The sequence below is a fragment of the Tyto alba genome, unplaced genomic scaffold, assembly GCF_018691265.1.
Source record: "Tyto alba isolate M040663 unplaced genomic scaffold, T.alba_DEE_v4.0 Super-Scaffold_21, whole genome shotgun sequence".
In the NCBI taxonomy this organism is placed as follows: domain Eukaryota; kingdom Metazoa; phylum Chordata; class Aves; order Strigiformes; family Tytonidae; genus Tyto; species Tyto alba.
The window spans coordinates 8,680,892-8,699,672 of record NW_024881295.1 but is presented as its reverse complement, the minus strand read 5'-3'; the positions used below and the strand labels follow the sequence as shown (position 1 = coordinate 8,699,672).

General features: G+C 45.6%; 2 protein-coding genes across 3 annotated transcripts; one reads left to right on the top strand and one right to left on the bottom strand.

Annotated features, from left to right (window-relative positions):
• Positions 1–4,491: 4,491 nt before the first annotated feature.
• On the bottom strand, positions 4,492–6,752 carry MCAT (malonyl-CoA-acyl carrier protein transacylase). The gene is made up of 4 exons (XM_042795530.1): positions 6,221–6,752; positions 5,950–6,037; positions 5,420–5,637; positions 4,492–5,180 (listed from the first exon to the last, which is right to left on the bottom strand). Exons 1-4 carry the CDS (start codon positions 6,674–6,676, stop codon positions 4,758–4,760), a joined length of 1,185 nt encoding a protein of 394 aa, XP_042651464.1. The 5' UTR covers positions 6,677–6,752; the 3' UTR covers positions 4,492–4,757.
• Positions 6,753–6,907: 155 nt separating this feature from the next.
• Positions 6,908–18,377, top strand: TSPO (translocator protein). 2 transcript variants are annotated; one of them, XM_032986343.2, is made up of 4 exons: positions 6,908–6,963; positions 13,084–13,284; positions 16,571–16,709; positions 17,612–18,377. In XM_032986343.2, exons 2-4 carry the CDS (start codon positions 13,097–13,099, stop codon positions 17,786–17,788), a joined length of 504 nt encoding a protein of 167 aa, XP_032842234.2. In that variant the 5' UTR covers positions 6,908–6,963; positions 13,084–13,096; the 3' UTR covers positions 17,789–18,377. The 2 variants fall into 2 exon arrangements, with proteins under 2 accessions (XP_032842234.2, XP_032842235.2); XM_032986344.2 differs by lacking the exon at positions 6,908–6,963 and adding an exon at positions 12,773–12,991.
• Positions 18,378–18,781: the final 404 nt, after the last annotated feature.

The following is an 18,781-nucleotide window of genomic DNA, read 5'->3' as shown; positions in this document are numbered from 1 at the left end:
TTCTTAAGTAGTAAGACTAGCACATGAGAAGATAGCTTATTGGAAAAAGAGCAGTTAGGATGAGCTAGCAAGCAAGTTGGTTGGGTTGGTACTTGAGGACCACTCAAGACAGGCTGTTACTTTTCCAGAATTCTTCAGAAATCTACTAGTAGATTTTATATTCCTCTGCCTCTCTTTGAAGTAAAATTTTTGATCTGCCCAGAAAAAAACCCCAAGAATTTGAAAAAGGGATTTTTCTGAGGACACGTGTCTTTTTGGAGGCATGCGCTCAGGGGGAAATGGATGACTAAGGGAAACTGGAGCACAGCTCAGAGGATGGAGGTGGCGTAGCTGTCACCCCCACGTGCTCCGCAGGCGGCCACGAGGACACCGTTGGGTTTCATTCTCCCTCGACAACACGCCTCAGCTGTACCAAGCTGTTCTCTATATCTGGGTGCATCTTCCCTGCCCTTTGCTGTTGAAGCTGGTTTTCACTGAATACGGTTACAGATTCTCTCTCAGCGAGAGAAAACGAAAGTGCATCTCTGTGGTTTGGGTATTCCCCTCAGCAGAGGGGATACCTGCTTCCTGCCTAGTCAAGCGACTACTACGGTTAACGCACTTTTGAAACAGGAAAATACAGTATTTAATGGCCTAGTGATTTAAGCACTCATCTGAGAGGTGGGGAGTTTCGAGTTCGAGTCCCTGCTTTAAATCAGACAAGGAATTTGAACCACTTCTTCGGTGGAGACAAATGCCAAACCCAGTCAAGTTTAAGCGGGTTGACGAAAGTATCTCCTCTCTTCCGTGCATGGTGCCCAGATCTCATTATGATCCTAACTGCCCATCTCAAAAATTCTTATGGAAGGGAAAAATAAAGAAAAAAAAAAAAGAAAAGAAGGCTCAACTAGAGCACTTCATTCAACCATTTCATGTTAAAGGACTTAAGTATCTTTCTTTGATTGACCTGAAATGAAGAGCAAAAAGAAAGTACGCAAAGAAGGTATGTAGAGGGCGACAGCTCCAGCGGACCCTAAAAATTTCAAGCAGCAGCAGCAGCATATATCCTAGTGTCACCTCTTTTCAGAATGCCCTTGAGCCGATTTGCCCTTCAGCAGCAGGAAGGCAAGTTTTTTTCTAGAAGAGCATGGTTAGCACATCTGGAACCTTAGTCTCCCTGGGGCCAGATGCTGGCCAGCTGAACTGCCCATATAACCAAAAACCAGAGCGAAGTTTCATCAGGGAACTGGCTGCTCTCTTTAACTCCAGAACAGCAGTGTGATAGAAAATATGTTGAAGTTATTATTTAGTGAAGGGCAAAAATTCCCATCAAAAGGTCTGATAAACAATCTATGCAAGTATAATAAAAGTACCAGCTGCCAAAAAATGGATTTTCTTGGCTGAATCACTTTAACACTATGAAATAACTTCAATTATTTCTAGATAAACCATCTTTTTACACAGAGGAGAAATGATAAACAGGAGACTCCTGCTCTACCTATTTTGAAAGCTGTGTGGGATGACTCTGCTTGTTCACACTCTTGCGTTTAATAATGTAATGTTTTGAATCACAAGAGAGGGGAAGTTCAGCATCCAGCACGTACGGAGCAAAACACAGTCTCAAGGAATATAAAATACCATCACGCCAACGAAGCAAGCGAAGCGCACAGCGAACAGCATCCACAACAAGAATTAGCACACGCTGGAGCAGCGCAGTAGTGGCAACTGACAGGCTCCCCTCTCACCTGTGGTGCTGAGCAAAGAGCCTTAGTTAAGGCTCTGCACTGTGACTCGGGAGACCCAATTTTTTTTTTTACTTCCTCATGTTACAGAGTTTACAGCACTTGATTTTTTTTTTTTTTTTTTCCCTCTCACATCCTGTTTCTGCTTGTTCCTGGGTGAAGGAACCACGCCGACTTTACACATCTTAAATGTGCAGTTTCCAGAAGCAGAAGGAGTAGATGAGTCAGCACGTAAGAGAACGGCAGATAACAGCACTAAGATCCAAAATTCTTAATTATGCCATATGCCGCTCCCTGCCTAGCCTCAGGCGAGTTTTCCAACACGAGACGCCCTTCAGCTCACTTACAGCCGTACACCAGCGTGACGCCGCGCTGCCGGGCACCCCACGAAAGCAAGCCCTGAGCGCGCCTGATGCTGAGGTACGAAGACCTCCATCACACTTTTTTAGCTGATATAAATTGCAGCACCAACACAGGAGCACGATACCGCCTGGTATTTTGAAGACACTGGCTCTGAAGACCCGAGGCTCACTGAGGAGCTGCCTCGTACCCCCGCTTAGGCTCAGACGCTGCACAGAAGGAAAGCAAACACCCGTGCAGCGGCTGCGGGTCCTGCTCCCCAAAAATTAAGCAGCGTCCACGAGAGTGTGATGCTCTTCGGATACAGACACCCCTTCAGCACTCTGCATCCGATGAAGGTGCAGAGGTTATCCAATATTCTGCATTTGCAAACAAGAGATTCTTAGTATGTTTCTCCCAAAAAGCTTTTATTCCAGTGCACAACAAAGTGAAATCAGGAGGAAAAAAAAAAATTATGGTAAGAACAGTACAAATACAAAACAGGTCTCCAAAATTTCCACAAGAAAAAAAAATAATCCAGAAACTATAAATACTGGACGAAAACCAGAATTAGTGCCACCAACACACCATGCTCAGGTCCAGCTATCATAAAAGCTGGTTTCAAAGTCGCTAACATCACACTTGGTCTTCAAAGATGCAGTGAGAAACTTCTAACACAGCACATAATTCAGTGTTTAATAATCCGAATGGGATTTGACTGAGCTATTCTAACCATCTAGAGATGACTTTGATATACTTTGCTGAATAATTAAAACCTTACCTGTAACACAGGAGCCTTCCCTGAAATAATTTTCTTTACAGTAACCCTAACCCTCAACTGGCAGGCTCTGGTAGCCCAATAGCTGACAAATTCTTCTGTATTTTACCAATAGTTAATGTTTACACATGCCAAAAGTGAAATTTGTACTGTAAAAGTAGGCTCAGCTGCCAATTTCAGTTCACAAAAGAACTGCTTAATAATACATTCCACTAATCCATCATAATTGACGCCAGTACTTTCAAATTCACTCTCCTTTCCAGAAATGTGAAATTATGAAATGATTAACATTGTAATTGGAATTAATTCAGCATTTCATAATAAATTATTGAAGATGTGCATGCTCATTTAAGTAATATATCCTAAATTTTCCCTACATATCTGTTAAGTATACCATTAAAATACAAAAAAAAGCTAGAGTTCAGCTGAAGCTTCTGGTCACACCATAACCTGCACCCCGTAACCTTTCCCTGCTTGTTAGTACACGATCCCCTGGCAAACACTGTTCTCTCACACCCCACAAACCCTTCAGTGCCCCTCACAGGCAAAGGGCAAACCAAGCAAGCCTGCATCTTCTGTGCGCCCTGCGGGTCTCTTGCACAGGCAGCGCGATGTTGGGGCACGACTGTACCTGTTCTAGTAAGGCAAGGGTTTGATTACAGAATCCAAACCCACGGATTTGGTGCTAAAGCCATCCCATCCCATCCCAGGGGCCGTGGGCCCCCAGGGAAGGTGGCGGGTGCTCCCCCCGCCGCCAGCGACTGTCGGTGCCCACAAGTGAACTGAGAAGCTCTTTCCAGGAGGGCTCAGGACAGCCCGCTACTCTCCACCTCATCTCCTGCTTTCAGCAAACGTACAAGCTGGCAAAACACAGTCAAAAATAGAGACAACCAAAATACCAGCATTCAAATCCTCCTCCCCCGCACTCTGTTATCCCAGGGCTCACCCTGGCCAAAGGTGCCCCCCCCAAAAGATCTTTCCACACAGCTTCCAGCGCTGCTGTTCTCTGCTCCTGTCAGGGAAAGTCATCCAGAGGGCCAGTTCAGCCTACGTTGCCTCAGGGGCTCCGTCGGGGACAGCAGAAACCTGGCACCTCTGGGGAGGTGCAGCATTTCAGCAAACGTTTCAGTGAAACATTTCTTGCGTAACTCGGCACAACCAAGGCAGCACCAGTCAACTGGAGGGAAAATTACTTCCATCGACATGTGGACTACAGGCTGGTAATGATGCGCCCCACAGCATTAAAAATACCAAGAAAAGCTTTATAGTTTATTTGTAGTTCAACCTTAAGAAAATCACATTCCTGATAGCACCTTCTGCCTCACCTGGCTGCTACCTGGCAATCTGGACTCAAAATAATTTTACAAAGATTAATGTCCCACAAGTAATTCGAGTTAGTTAGAAAACAGGATCACCAGCGCACCGCAAGCCATACCGACCACACGGCTCCTCTAAACGCGCCCTCGAGCCCGGTGCAGAGCCCTCCACAGCCCGGAGCCAACAGCCCAGTTCTGCCCCTGTGTCCATGCAGAAAATCCCTGCACCAGCCAGCCAAAGGTACTGACCTTAACCTGACTCCATGCCCAGCTCCTCCCCACCCCCCCCCCCAAAATGTAAAAAAAAAGGAAAAAAATAAAAGAGAGGGGAAGTTGCTTGCAGAGTTGAGGCCAAACAGAAGCTATTTGGCATGTTTATTGGCATTTTTGCAGTCCCAACACAGATGGGAGAGCCAGACTTAGCTCTCCCCTTCCATACCTGAGGCACACAGGGAAGGAAAATGTTCGTTGCGGTTACGGGCACGGTGCTCTCTTCATCATCAGAAGCCATGAATGTTTAAGACTTCCTCTTTTGGGAGCACAAAGTTATTTTAAAATTAGGCAGAAAAAAACAGGTTGCGTGGATTTTTCTCAAAAGGCTACTTAGGCCTCTGCTGCTTCCTCATCTTCCAGAGCCTCTACATGGTTATATTGTTTCCAGGCCTTTAAATTACATTTTTTGAGAACGACTCCTAGCTGTTTCCCAGGCCCCACTTCATACGTGTAAGGAAATTCTGTTCCTTGCTTTCTTTCATACACAGAATGCATGGTCTGTTCCCACATAACAGGTGAAACCACCTGCTTCGCTAACAGCTTCTCAATGTGCTGTGAGTGCATGTACTTTTTGCCATTAACATTGGAATAAACACAGACCAGTGGTTTCTGAATCTCAATCGATTTTAGGACTTCAGCCAGCGGCTCTACTGCTGGTTCCATAAGTCTGGTATGAAAAGCCCCACTGACTGGAAGCATTTTTGCACGTGTAAAATAGTATTTTCGAGCATTCGCCTGCAAAAACTCCAAAGCCTACAAAAGAGAGAGAAAAGTGAGAGTCTTGCACGATAAACGTTTACTCAGTCAGCCCACAAGAACGACCTCATCAACTAAGCTCACGCTGGGGAAAAAAAAAAAAAAAACCACAAGACGAAATACTTCTGTTGGGACAAACTAAGGCTGTACATAACTTCCACACAGAAGTGCAAGTAAAAGTTTTAAAAAACTAAATGCTAAATTCAACTAAAGGGAGAGTTACTCTGAAGCAATACCTGTAAGTGTCCTGCAATGACTCTGCTGTCTGGAAACAAATAGTTTGAAATTTCACATACGGGGTTTTCTATGCCCAGCGATTCACAGTGTTTACGGGCTTCCAAGCAGGCAAATTTGTAATTTGCCTGGCGCTGACCGATAACCGAGAGCATTCCACTGGGGACAGCTTCCGACGCCTTTTGCATGGCTTCAGCGCGCACTTTCACCGCGTACAGCGCTAAGGAGAAAAACAGAGATACCGGGTAAATACAACCCCCCCCACGAAGCGCTGTTAAAGGCGCTTTGCCCCTGCACGCAAAAAAGGGGGGCTGTTCACTCTCAGGAAACATCAATGCTTTTAATTGCCATGTTACGCGTGTTAAAGTGAACAGCGGGAAAAGAAAGTGAAACTTATCCTCTAATAATAGTAATAAAGAAAAAAAAAAAAAAAAAAAAAAAGGCGGGAGGGACACAGTGGTAACAGGCGATGCTTTGGAAAAAGCCCAGGGTGGGGGATCCTACTGGGGGGTTCAGCACGTTTCCCGGGCACCTTCGGCAAAGCCCAGGGCTCCAGCGAAGACCAGCGCCGCGAACTCGCCCACGCTGTACCCGGCCGCCGCCACGCAGTTCTCCACCACCTGCACGGAGACAGACCCCACGCCAAACATCAGCCGGCTCCGAGCCGCGGGGGCCCGGCCCGGCCCGGCCCGTCCCCGCCGGCCCAAGCGGCAGCCGCCCCGCAGGCCCGAGGCCCGAGGCCCGAGGCCCCAGGCCCGAGGCCCGAGGCCCGGCGCGGCCTCCCGCCGCTCCCCGCCCCTCACTTCAGGCTGCTGGTGGTTGAGCTTCTCCACGGCGGCCAGGGAGGCGACGAACACGGCGGGCTGGCAGCGCTGGGTGCGGTCCAGCTCGGCCCGCGGCCCCTCCAGGCAGAGGGAGAGCAGGTCGTAGCCCAGCACCTTCCCGGCCAGGCGGTACATGTCCTGCACGCCGGGGTACCGCAGCAGCCCGCGGCCCATCCCCACGAACTGGCTGCCCTGCCCGGGGAAGAGCAGCACCGTGCCCTCCCGGGGGGACCGCCGCTCCGGCCTCGCCGCCGCCGCCGCCGCCGCCGCGCCCGGCTCCTCGGCCTCCACCGAGCTCTGCAGCAGGTCGCTCAGGGTCGCCGCCGGGTCCCCACCGCCGGGGCGGGAGCTGCCCCACCGCCGCGGTGCGCCGCGGAGGCCGCCGCGCCCGCTGCAGCCACCAAGCCGCCATGGCGCCGCGGCCCAGCTGCCCATGGCCGCCGCCGCCGCCGCCGCGCCCCGCGTTGCCACGGGAACCGGGCGGCCCCCGCCGGCGACCGCCCCGCCCGCCGGGCGCACGGGCGGGGAGGATAAAAAAAAAGGGAGGGAAAAACCACGAGGGAAAGGGAGGGAAGGCGCCCGGCCCCGCCGCTCCGCGCTCTGCCCGCTCCGCGCCGCGCCGTTCCTCCCGCCCGGCGCCCGAGGCCCCTCCCCGGGGCGGGCCTGGGGGCGGGCGGCGCCGCCCCACGGCAGAGGCGGCGCGACCGACGGCGGCAGCGGAGGTACCGGCGGGGCCGCCCTGCGTCCCCCCGCCCGCGTCCCGGTGGCTCCCGGAGCGGTGCCGGGACCCCGGGGGCCGCAGGGCGGAGCGCGGGTGGGCGTGGGGGGGGGGGGTGGCGGGTCCCCCGCGGGACGGGGGCATCGGCCCCGCTGCTCAGGGGCAGGGCGGGTCGGTCGGGCGAACACCGGCTGCCTTTGCTGCCCGCGTCGCTGTAATTTGCTTTTAGTTGGGCGTTTCTTCAAGGGCGAAAGAAGGGGCTCGGGGTTTTTTTATTTATTTTTCTTCTGAATTTCCAAGTAGTGCTTGTAAATCGTCACAAAACACACTTTACTAATTTGAGCGTTCAATGGCAGGAGTATTTGGAAAAAAAAAAAAAAAAGAAAAAAAGAAAAAAAAGTTAAGATTACCATGCCAGAGTTGCAGTTGTGCAAGGACTTTGCATCACTTAAGTTTATGAAACAGTATCCAGCAGTGAGTCAGACTTTGCAGAGCAGCTCGGTAGAAGAGACTGTATTAGTGTAACTTGGGAGAAGGAAAATGGATCAGAATAGCAAGAAGTTCCGCTGATGCTTTATTCGGGCTGATTCAAAAGGAACGCAGTGAGCAGATGTTGCTCACTCTTCCCATCTCTATCCTACGCTGCTCTGTAAGATGACTTCCTCCATTTTTGTCAGCCTCTGGGTAAAATACTTGGAAAAGCCAGTGAGCTTCTCAAGCTAGCTGAAGTGTACGCGCAGCAGCACAGGGCACACAGGGCTACGTGCCGCTCCCCGGCTGCCTCTACCTGTACCGCCAGCGGCGGCACCGCCTGTGCCGCGCCGAGAGGGGCTGGGTGGCCAGGCACCGCCTGGGCCCACCGAGCTGGCACCTCGGCCAGAACCGGGAGCCACCGCCGCCCTCGGCTCGTGCGCTGGAGCTCTCGGGCACCCCTGCGCCCAGCCACCCCGCAAACATGTGGCCAGCTGAACAGAGTCAGGCCTGGAAACCAGAAATATCCACGAGAAACTCCGATTTTTTTACGAATAGGGACGGATGGCACTTTCCAAGTGGGTGGCCAAGGAGGAAGAGGAAAAACCTACAGCAGGAGGTCGGGTAGCTGTTTGGAAAGAAGGCAAAGGGATGTTTTGTCTTTAAGGTACACTATGTGCAGAGGATTTCATACAAACATACATGGGGAAAATTTTAGAAGAGATTGAGCAGTAAATGGCAAGTTATCACCTGGGAAGGTTTTGTTCTAGCATACATTTCAGTTCCCAGTGTGTGAATCTTCAATAAATAGTGTATTGATTTGCACAACTTGTGCCCCACCGTTTAAAAAGAAGCGTAACCTGGGCAGTGAGATTTGTTGTCTCTAAACCCGATGAGTACACCTCACACTGTATTCTTAAATAATTTTTAGTTATAAATAGGTATTATAAACATACACTATACACTTACTATTCATATTATAATATATATTAAGTTCCTCTATTAAGATGAGATAACAAAGATAAGACTGCTTTTTCTTAGTAGCTGTATTGTGTGTCACAGGCTCTGACATAACTTCATTTCTCGTGTTGCGGTTTCCCAGGAGTTAAAGCCACAACACACATAAGTGGTTTATCAATACGTATCAAGTGTGTACCCCTTAATTCTTCAGACAGCTCTCAGGAGGAAGCCTTTTCCCCAGGGAAAATTTGCATTCTGCCTCTCAGATCTGGGCAGAACCTTGTCTACCATCAAAAAAATAAATGGTAGAGGAGGAGGGAGAGCGTGTGTGTGTTGGGGACCCACCCCCCCCTTTTCAACAGTATGCTCACAGCTTGGCCGATCCACCTCAAAACTGTGGGGACTGGTATCCCTGGGACCACGTGGGTGATTTAGTCTCGCTGGGAGATTTTTCTTCATGTTTTTAATGCGGTAACTATAATTCAAGCCCCACGTGATTGGGTAGCCAGCACTAAGTTCCACAAGAAAGGGCTTAGTCAGAGGTTTATCAGCACAGGAATATAAGAAAGTGCCAATGAAAGTCAACGTCCTTTCCTTCCTTCTCCTTCCCACTGTCTGAGCTCTCCCTGGGAGTGCCTGGAGAAGGGGAAGGGACCCACCTGCCTTTCAGAGACCTGCTCAAAGCAAGGAATTGGTTCGGTTAATTTTTCAGCAGGCTGAGGCAAACCAGTTCCTCAGTCATGATATATCTAGTCCCACCCCTAATGCACCCCATCCCTTTTTCCTGGTGCACAGTGCTTTTTCCAGAAAGGACATGGAAAACTTCTGTCTGTTCTTCTGCATGTTACACCACCCTAGAGAAACAACCTGCAAAAAGATGGAAGCCCATTAGGCAGCAAGTTGCAGCACTAGCTTTTTTTTCCCCTCCCTTTATTTCTTCAGTTACTTTATGTAGCTGGAACCAGCTTTGGGGAAGTCGGATGTTTTGAATACCTAGAAAAATTATTTTCATGTGCTTGTAAAACAAACTGGTCTGCTGCAGTCCTCACTGTGGTGCCTGAAGTCAGACTAGGGCTAAAGAGAAGATGTTGCAGGGCAAAGATTAGAAGTGGAAACAGAAATAAACAAGTTAAATGTGTGTGGGAAGAAAATATTTTCAACCGTGGTGATTCCTAAGAGGCAGATATCTGCTGGGCACACTGCAGGTATCACCCACAGACATTCAGGTTTCTTCAGTATGAAAATCAGGGTGCAAGAATATTGTGCAACCAGAGCTGACCCTGAAGTGGAGCTGGGATACGATTGGGAAAGTAGTAATTATTTCTAGGTTGTGCAATATAGATGCAGCCAGAGGGGCTGTGTTAGCAAACCTGTGCTGTGTAAGTTATCACCAAGTAATTTCAGAATTTCCAGCTATACACTAAAAGGAACTCAGGGATGGTAATCCTTTACATACTCTGTGATTACATTACTTTCAAGAAATGTTCTAGGTGTTCTATAAATGTCACAGGGATCTCATGCTGCACGGCTAACCCAACGCTGCAGCACCGGCCCTCCCGTGCGGCCGTGCCTTTTACTCACGCTCTCACTGAAGACCTACACCAGGTAACCAGAGGAAGATGGACAGGGCTTCTTCCAAAATCAACTAGTGCTGCTCCCTAAGTTACCTACTGCTTTTTATGGGAAACTGATACTGGCATTTCCTTTCCTGGGAATTAAAATACAGGCAATCCCACTGCTGATGGACAGCTGAGGTCTACTAGGCCAAGCCTACCAGCACATTCTGATCTTGCTGCGTGGCTTCATTCTTCTTTCTCCTTGGTACTATGCAAGAGAGTATTTTGCCATGTTTGGGAAGACCTGAGAAATACTATTGGAAAACATAGTATATAATTAGTAGCAATAGTATTCAGAAGGCTGGGACACCAATATTCAATTCAAGTCAGTATGTTCAATCTCTTCACTTCTGCTTCTTCCCCTTTCCTGTTCATGCACGGCTTCACTTTCTCTTGTTTCTTTGCTTGGCACCTTCCCCGTTTCTGTTTGCCTGCCTGATTTTCTTTCTCTTGTCACTTAGAATTATTTCAGCATTCTTCCTCCAACATGCAGAGGGACAGACCTGTAGCTACATCGTTTATTCACTAGTGACTGCAGCAGAGCAATACTTTCCAATTTGATAGCATTTAGCACTTTCAGACTTTCTTCCCTGGGGGAAAGCTGACAGAACTCCCGACAAAGCCCAGTTGCTTAATAACTGCAGGAAACCACCCTGATATGGTTATGTCCAAATAAGGCATAAACCCCTTTGGGTCCTTGCTTATCACTTTAAAAAAACCAGGAGCATTTGGCAGCCACACTGGAGCTGCACATATGACCAGCACTTTACAGCATGTGTAGAGAACCAAGCCTAGCGTTCTGTCTGTGGGCAGCGAGACAGGGTTAAGAATCAGTGAGATCTTAGGAACTTTAAGTTTCTAACTTAACCTTTGGGAATTACTTATCTGAAGGCAGCCAAAGAGAATCACTGTGCTCGGAGCTCTTGTTCCCATTACACCTTGTTGCTCCTGCACCTAGCAGTTCCTTCACATCCCAGTCAAAGCAGAGCCTTTCATGCTGTCAGCAGGGGTGACAAGTAGTGTATTCTGCAGCTGACAGCCTGCTCCCTCAGGAAAGTAACATCACAGATCTAGGCGTAGGAGAACGTTAACTCCTTTGCTCCGTTTAAGACGCTTCCTGCTAAATAGCAAGTAGAATCCATCAGGCAGGAAGTATGGCAGCGATGACTACAGCTAGGAGCTATGCAGATTTATTTCCTCCCTTCCTTGTTGTCCATCCTCCACCCAAGGCCTAATTGATACTATTCCAGCAGACTAGCACATTGTTCTCCCACTACTTCTCCCCAGCCTTAGTTCTGAATTCTTCCCTGCTTAGTTTTTCTCTCACTGGTTCATTCTTTAGTTCTGTTTTTGACTTTGTTGTACAGCTTTGTCTGCTGCCTTTTCTATGTGCATTCCTATTCATTGTCCTCCCACGACTCTCCCCCAAGGCATGCCCGCAGCCCTGAAGCCTACGTGCCCTTTCCTGTTTACCCCTTACAAACTTTCTAATCCTGCATGCCTTACCAGTCCCTCCACGCTGATTTGCCTTCAAAATTCTGCTCTACTTCTATCACAGGGAATTTTCCTGATCCCGTGTGCTCTGGCTTGTGGTCCCAGACACTGAGATCTGTTCATTAATTCTGCCTAACAGTATGGGTAGACCCCTGAGTGCAGGGACGAAAACCATAATGCAAGAGAGCTCCCTTGCTGGCCAAGCTCCTACCTGTTGTCCAAACAGAAATCCACTGTACCAGCAAAACTGCGACAATGCAACGTCATCTGTGTGCCATTTCCTATCAGTTTAAGCACATCTATTACAAGAGGGATTTCCTCTTCCCTGCTCCCTGCCTCCTCATCCCAGAAGTCATGACTGGAGCAATGAGCACTGTTAAACCTTGGCCAAGACAACAGCCAATTCACTAGGGCACTTTTCTTCGACAAGCCTCTGAAATGCTGGTTGCTCTCAAACTTCTCTTCTGGGGCTTCCACAGTTGCTCGTTTCCTACAGCTGCAATCTCTCTTACGATTCCTTCCTGCTGTCTCCCTCTCCTGCCTAACAGATGAACAGGAATTGGGTGTATTTGCCTACTGTATATTTGTAAAAATAACACGTTTCTGTTCTGTCCTTTTTTATCATACCTCCAATCTGTTTACATTTTAGCAAGCTAAACACAGGTCTTCTGTAGCATTTGGCTTTTGGCCAGAAAAATCTGCAACGAAGCTTTTTCCTGCTTACTTGCTTACATTTGTTACTGCTGCCTCTGCTCTAATGCTGTTTTGCTCTTGCACAGCTGACGAGAGCAAGGCATTACTTTGTCTTACAAGGCAAGGCAAATTTAATCCAGTACACTTTATGCACTTGGCATCCAAGATTGCTGCAACTGATTGAATGCTTCATGAAGAAGCCACAGGTGTACTCCCCATTTATCCACCTCAATCTCCTTCCTTGTTTAGCAAAACATCATTTAAGTACTTATCTTCTCCTTGTCCTCCCTGGTGTTTATTTTCAGAGGCAGCTTCTCAAGTGTCTGCTACTAGTTCACATCACTCTTACTAGCCACTGAACATCCTTAGCACCCTTCTGTGGCTAAAAATGCAACACAACTATAAAATTATTTTGCATGAGCACAGGAAAGCACACGCTGTTTTCTTACTCTTGTCTAAGCCATTCTATTGAGTGAACGGACTTTTTGCTGAATACAGAAATACATACTTAGTGCTTAGCCTGACCCCAACAAGCGGAGTTCATGTAGTATCAAACTGCTTCATTCCTTTGGCATATTTATGGGTGAGAGTAATTAAGTAGGTAAACTTCAGTAATCTCGCTGCACAAAGCTGAGAGGGAAGTAAAGGCCTCAGCACCCAGCCCCACCAAATGTAAATGATGGGTTCCTTTATGGGTGTGAGCATTATTATCCAGAGAACCTAGTACAAGATCCATTAAGTTCAGCTGCAGTCTCTCTGAGTGACAGGACTAGGCTGTGGATCAGACCCTACATACAGGTATAGTTCTGAAAACAGCTAAAAATGGAACTTATTTATGTAGTTGCATGTAAAAATTACTCTGCTAATCACCATGTTTGGGTTTGTTTCAGATTCACTGTCTCAATGGAAGCAGTACCAGGCTGGGCCTCAGCAGTGGGTTTCACACTCCTGCCCCACGCCGGAGGGTTTTTAGGAAGCAAGATAACCAAAAGGGAAGTCCCAGTGTGGTATCAATCTCTACAGAAGCCATCCTGGCGTCCACCTAACTGGGTGTTTGCTCCCGTTTGGGGAACTCTCTATACATCTATGGGGTATGTTTTTTGCATTGTATTAAGGCACTTATCTGATCTTAAAGTTGTTTATTGTATAATGCTGGAGCAGAGAACTATTACGGTATTCCTGGCTGTATGTTTGTAAGAAACTGTGTCAAGTTGCCTGTTGAACAGGTAAAAACATGCGTTGGGAGTTGTGTGGGGGTTTGATACAACAGTTTGTATGCACAAGTATCCACATCAGGATAATGTATGCACAAGTATCCACAAAGCAGGAGTTTGAAAAGCTGCCATTAATGTGCTCTCCTCATTCACTAAGGGGAAGACCTGCCAAGCTGGCAGTGATGGAACAAGGTAGCACTGGGGTTTCTTCTATGTTTGTCCTTCCGTAGTTTTAAGAAAACAGAAAGAAAGGGTGGTTGTGGGGAATTTGGGATAGAACTGTTCTACAGAGCTCAGTTAAAAGAAACCAAGATCAAAATATACATGCCCTTTCAAATAAAACTGCCAGGCTGTTAAATTGTGTTTGAAGCCATCTATTGCCTCCTTATTTAACTAGTTTAAAATACTTGACAGCACAGCAATTACTGTCAAATGAACAAGGATTCATAAGGCCAAATACAATTCCCACAGGAACCTTACAAGTTTAATAAGATTGTATTTTGGCAGCTGTTACTTTTAATAAGATGGAGCAAAAACATTTATAGAGGTAGGTTGTCTCAGGATATTGTTTGGGCAGTTTTGATACTCTTCACAGACTGCTCTAGAAGCTCTCTGCCCAACATTATGTGCTTTTTTTACGTTACCTCAGCCCCCAAGCCCAAAATGATGCTTTGATGTCTCTTCTGCACTTGGTCATTAAGAACTAGCTACATGCCAAGATTCAGCATGTTTTTTCCTAGCCACCAAATACACATTGTTGCTAATCCAATACTAATAGTTTTTAGGCTGCAGTATGACTTCTGTGTCTTACCCTTCTGATTTCTTTCATCATGACAGTACTTCAAGTGATTTATAGTTTGCATATAGCACTGGATTAACTATATCAAGTTTCAAAGATCTCAAATCTTTTCCAAGTTAACATTACATAGTCATCCTGCAGGTTAAATACCACATCATCTGTTACAAAATACAGCAATGATGTAATGCTTGAAACTGTATCCGAATACTGTTGTGTCTCACCCGTTCTCTCATTTTGGTTTCATTTTCTTTCCAGAAGAGCTTTGTAATTTTTATAGCCTCATATACTCTCTCCTTTCCTGTCAGTATTGTCTGTCTTTCTCCTCTTACGGAGTTCACTTTTAAAAATTGCTCTCTACTCTTGTATATTCCAAGAGTTAGCATTTGAATAAGATCATTACTGTCCTGTGAATAAAAAAATGCCTTTTATCAAAGAGACAAGAGCCAATCGGCTTTCCCATTAAGGGTTTCCTTCAAGTGACTGCACAATTCATAACCGTTTCTGGATTCCTCATCATAAACCTGGATATCAAGTTAAATATTTTAAAAATACAAATTGTGACAGCTTATCACTTACTTTGGTAATATCAGATTTGGTATATTGAGGTGGATGGTCCCAGTTATATACTATGCATCTGTAGCTCAGTGAAAAAAATCGTATTTATTACCAGACATTTTCTTCTGTAATCCATCATGTGCACACATTCCTTGAATAATCAAGACATTTAATTCCTTCAGAATGTCTTGAATATATTAAAAAAAAACCCCAAAACCTAAAAGCATGATTTCATAAGCTTACACGTTTTTCTTGACATTTAGTTTCCCAGCAGATTTGTACATGATCTTGGTCTGAAGTCAGAGTCAGGTGTATGAACAACTGTAAGTCCACACAGTGGCTCTGTAAATCGCTTTGGAACAGATTTGGGTCCTGAAGCCTTTTACAAAGATAAACTGCTAAGTATTCTAATACTTACTTCACCCCACCCTTTTTTTTTCTTTTTTTAATACTCTCTGCAATCAAACTGCTGAGATATCAAAGCTGCATTGCTCAGTCCTTACAAAAGAAACGGCCAAGCAGCAAGCTTGAGTCACTAAGTGGGTTAAATAGGAAAAAAAAAAAAAAATCCTTCTCATATGATCTACCAATGAAGACAAACTCCTTGCAATTACTCCTATGGATGTAAGCTTTTTTTTTTTTAGGAGCAGGCAAACAAGTTGGTCTCCATCTTTGCTCCACTGCCAGCAGAAATACGTATGAGCCACCTGCTGTCCAGCATAGTGCACAGTCCAGTTGACGCTCCTACCAGGATGGAATCAGTATTCAGTTCCTAATTCTGAAACAAGGGTATAGTTCCAGATGTTGGCATTTTATCCAGGTGATTCTACTGTAGTCACTTGGAAAGGCTGTGCAGTCATCTGGATTGAAATCTAGCTAATGTCTAAAGGGAAAGTCAAACAAGGGCAAAAGAAATAGTCTTATGTGATGAACGCTCCCTTTTCTAATCAGGCTCCTTTAGTGCAAAAATAAACCTTAAATTAGTAAATCTCCCAAATCCTCAGAATTTGTCTTTAGCAGCTTACATTCTGGGATCCCTCCAATGAACTGTTCTTCTGTGGCATTAACATCTCTTTAAAACATTTTTGGAAGATTATTCAGTAGCCAGGATCCCACAGACAGGAAGAATGCTGGATAATCCTTATGGTTAAGTCTTCCCATAGAAGTCCTAAAAATCTTTGTTCTTCCCATCTTTTGTCCCATCCACTCCCCACCTTCTAAAATGTATAAATGTATAAATGACTATAAAATTATAAATGATTATAAAATGTATAAATGACTATAGGGTTGCTCCTGCTCTAACATCATCCATACCCATACTCACCTGTGTTTTGGGATGCCATTCATTTTCTCTATTCCCACTTCTGTATTTCATGCATTTTTAAAAGGTTTTGTTTATTTTAAAAATTATTTTTATTTTATATTTTTTTTTTTTTTTAAAGCACCATCTTCCAGTACCAAAATCAACAGTTTCTTCACTATTTAGAGACTTACCTTTTACCCTTGAATCTTAGGCTTGCTTCCATTTCAACAGGGCATTCTCTTTCAAGACTGAAACGCAGTAGATCATCTGCTCCTCTGCACCTATAAGTGAGAACTCTGGCAGGAGAGGGAATTTTTCTCCTTCCTTATTGCTAGCTGCAGGTGATCAACCCTGTGCTGTCAGTTACTCTGCCAAGTAGTGCCTGGATACCTACTTTTCCAAATCAATCTAGACTCTGGCACTGAAGTGATTTAATTTAACCAAGAATATGTGGTTGCTTTCTAACCAAAGTACTGAATATTACACCTTCTGTTTGCTTTCTCCAGATATGGCTCCTACCTGGTGTGGAAGGAATTGGGGGGCTTCAATGAAAAGTCAGTGGTTCCTCTGGGTCTGTATGCAGGGCAGCTGGCGCTGAACTGGGCATGGACTCCAGTATTTTTTGGAGCTCACAAAATGGGATGGGTAAGTGGAAAAGCAAGCTTCTTTATCATAGGCTTTTGCTGTCACTTGCAAAGTGCTAAGACAAAAGTTGTGTGTCATAATCTTTTCTCCCTGAAAATGAGCCCAAGTACAGAATATGGCTTGCAGAAGTTTCCTAAAATTCTCTTTAATGCATGCCACCAGTCACCTGAGAGAATTTACATATCTACAACATCCTTAAATGTTTAGATTTCAAGAAGCTCCTTCTGCCACCCTTTGATAAGAGCTTTGTGTGACCAGAAAATGTAAACATTTATGCCTTACTAAAATTCCTATGTATCTCTGGCAAACAGCAGTGATAAGCTGCTTATCATAACATTACTCAGGTAATCAGCACTCGTTTTAGACAAGACTCATTTTCTGCAGTCTGAAGAGAAACAGCTTGCCTCAAAAATAAAAATCAGTAATAAAAATATTTGCCTGGTTCTCTAAATATATATGGAATGCTGTAATAGCAGAAGACTTTGCAATCCATCATGGATTCATTCACACTGCATCTCTTCAGGCAGCATCTATGATATGGAAAGACTGGAGTTTACGTAACTCCAAGTGACTTGCTCAAAGTCACACTGAGTTTGTAATCAGTGTTAACACCTCCCACTGCCAAAAAAAGAGGGTATGAGTGAGAGGGATTTTATTCTCCCTCTCCTGCTCTCGGCGACAGTCCCTTTCTTGTGACTGCTGTATCGTTTTAGGAGTTGTTTTATGATTTCTGCTCATAACTGAGCAGTAATTTTTTTTTTCTGGCTCGTTTTCTGAGAAGGAATTATCTCAGAGAGGGATCCAACAAGTGCCAGAGCTATCTAGAAAGAACCACACAAAGACTATCTAGTCAAGAAACTGCAACAAGTGAAAACAACACTAACCACCTTCCTGTGTTTCAGGGGTTAGTAACTCTCCTGCTCACGACTGGTACGGCAACAGCTACAACGGTTTCCTGGTATAACATCAACAAAACAGCAGCTTATTTGATGGTTCCTTATTTAGCTTGGCTAACCATGGCTTCTGCACTCAATTACCGTATCTGGAAGGACAATCGCAACAAGAAGCAATCTGAATAAACTGTTTTCAGCCAAAAAGATTTTTTTTCACAAGAACTTTCTATACAAATTTATGGCCTTATTTTATTTTTAGCTGATTTATACTATTAGTTTGCTAATTACAAGTTGACAAAGCAGTACTTGTCTAAGACAAATATGCCTTTACTAGGCAAGTCACAAAGGGGTGTATGCCTAACTGGGTTTTATAGCAAACTAAAAGATAGTGCTAACTGAAAAGTACTAATTTTCTATATTACAGCGTGATATTTTATACAACAACAGCATTTTAACTATTACCAGAAATAAGCATGAACTCCAACTTCATTATGTTCAGAGGAAGAAATCCAGCCATATATTAACACAGCTTCCAAAAAGCTGCTCCTAACGGTGACAGGCATGATTGTGGCCTCAGTCTTCCATGTTTACCACTAGACACAGCGCTTAAGTGCTATGATGTGTCCCACTACAGCTGGGAGATACTTATCTTCTGGTCATTGTACTCTGGAAATGTTTAAGACAAGATCTTTTTCACAATTTGTGCCTTCCCGCTTTGAAACATTGTACAATATAGTGTCAGCTAAATAAATGCATTAAACTCCATGTAAACTTACTAACCTTGCTCCTCTGTTTTTATTGGTTTTAAATGGTTTTGAGCAGAAAAATACTGGGGGCAACAGGATGCTATAAGCCTCAAAGACAGCCCCTTCATTTCTTCTCCTCACCACTGCAACAGGCAAGACAAATTCAGAGCACCTGGACAGAAACTGAGAGGACCCAAACATTCAGCAAACATTCAGCAGCCCCCTGCACACACCTCTGAGGCACCACCAGCAGCCCGGCCCAAACAGCACTCACAGACTCCACCTGGACCCTCAGGGTGATACCAGCTTATCACGAGACCTGGGGAGTGGAGCTGGCAGCCAGGCCACGGGTGGGTCTGTTGCCCAGCAGGGCAGTACATACGCCACAGCTACTCGTGTCTCCTACCTGCACCTTCTCACTTCAGCTGCTTAG

Bases quoted from the DNA above. Each gene is read 5' to 3' on its own strand.
- TSPO (XM_032986343.2), top strand. From the start codon at position 13,097: ATGGAAGCAGTACCAGGCTGGGCCTCAGCAGTGGGTTTCACACTCCTG. The intron at 13,285-16,570 runs GTATGTTTTTTG...TGCTTTCTCCAG, and splicing joins ACTCTCTATACATCTATGGG to ATATGGCTCCTACCTGGTGT. The intron at 16,710-17,611 runs GTAAGTGGAAAA...CCTGTGTTTCAG, and splicing joins GAGCTCACAAAATGGGATGG to GGGTTAGTAACTCTCCTGCT.
- MCAT (XM_042795530.1), bottom strand. From the start codon at position 6,676: ATGGGCAGCTGGGCCGCGGCGCCATGGCGGCTTGGTGGCTGCAGCGGG. The intron at 6,038-6,220 runs GTGAGGGGCGGG...GTCTCCGTGCAG, and splicing joins TCAACCACCAGCAGCCTGAA to GTGGTGGAGAACTGCGTGGC. The intron at 5,638-5,949 runs GTGCCCGGGAAA...TTTTCTCCTTAG, and splicing joins AGCCCTGGGCTTTGCCGAAG to CGCTGTACGCGGTGAAAGTG.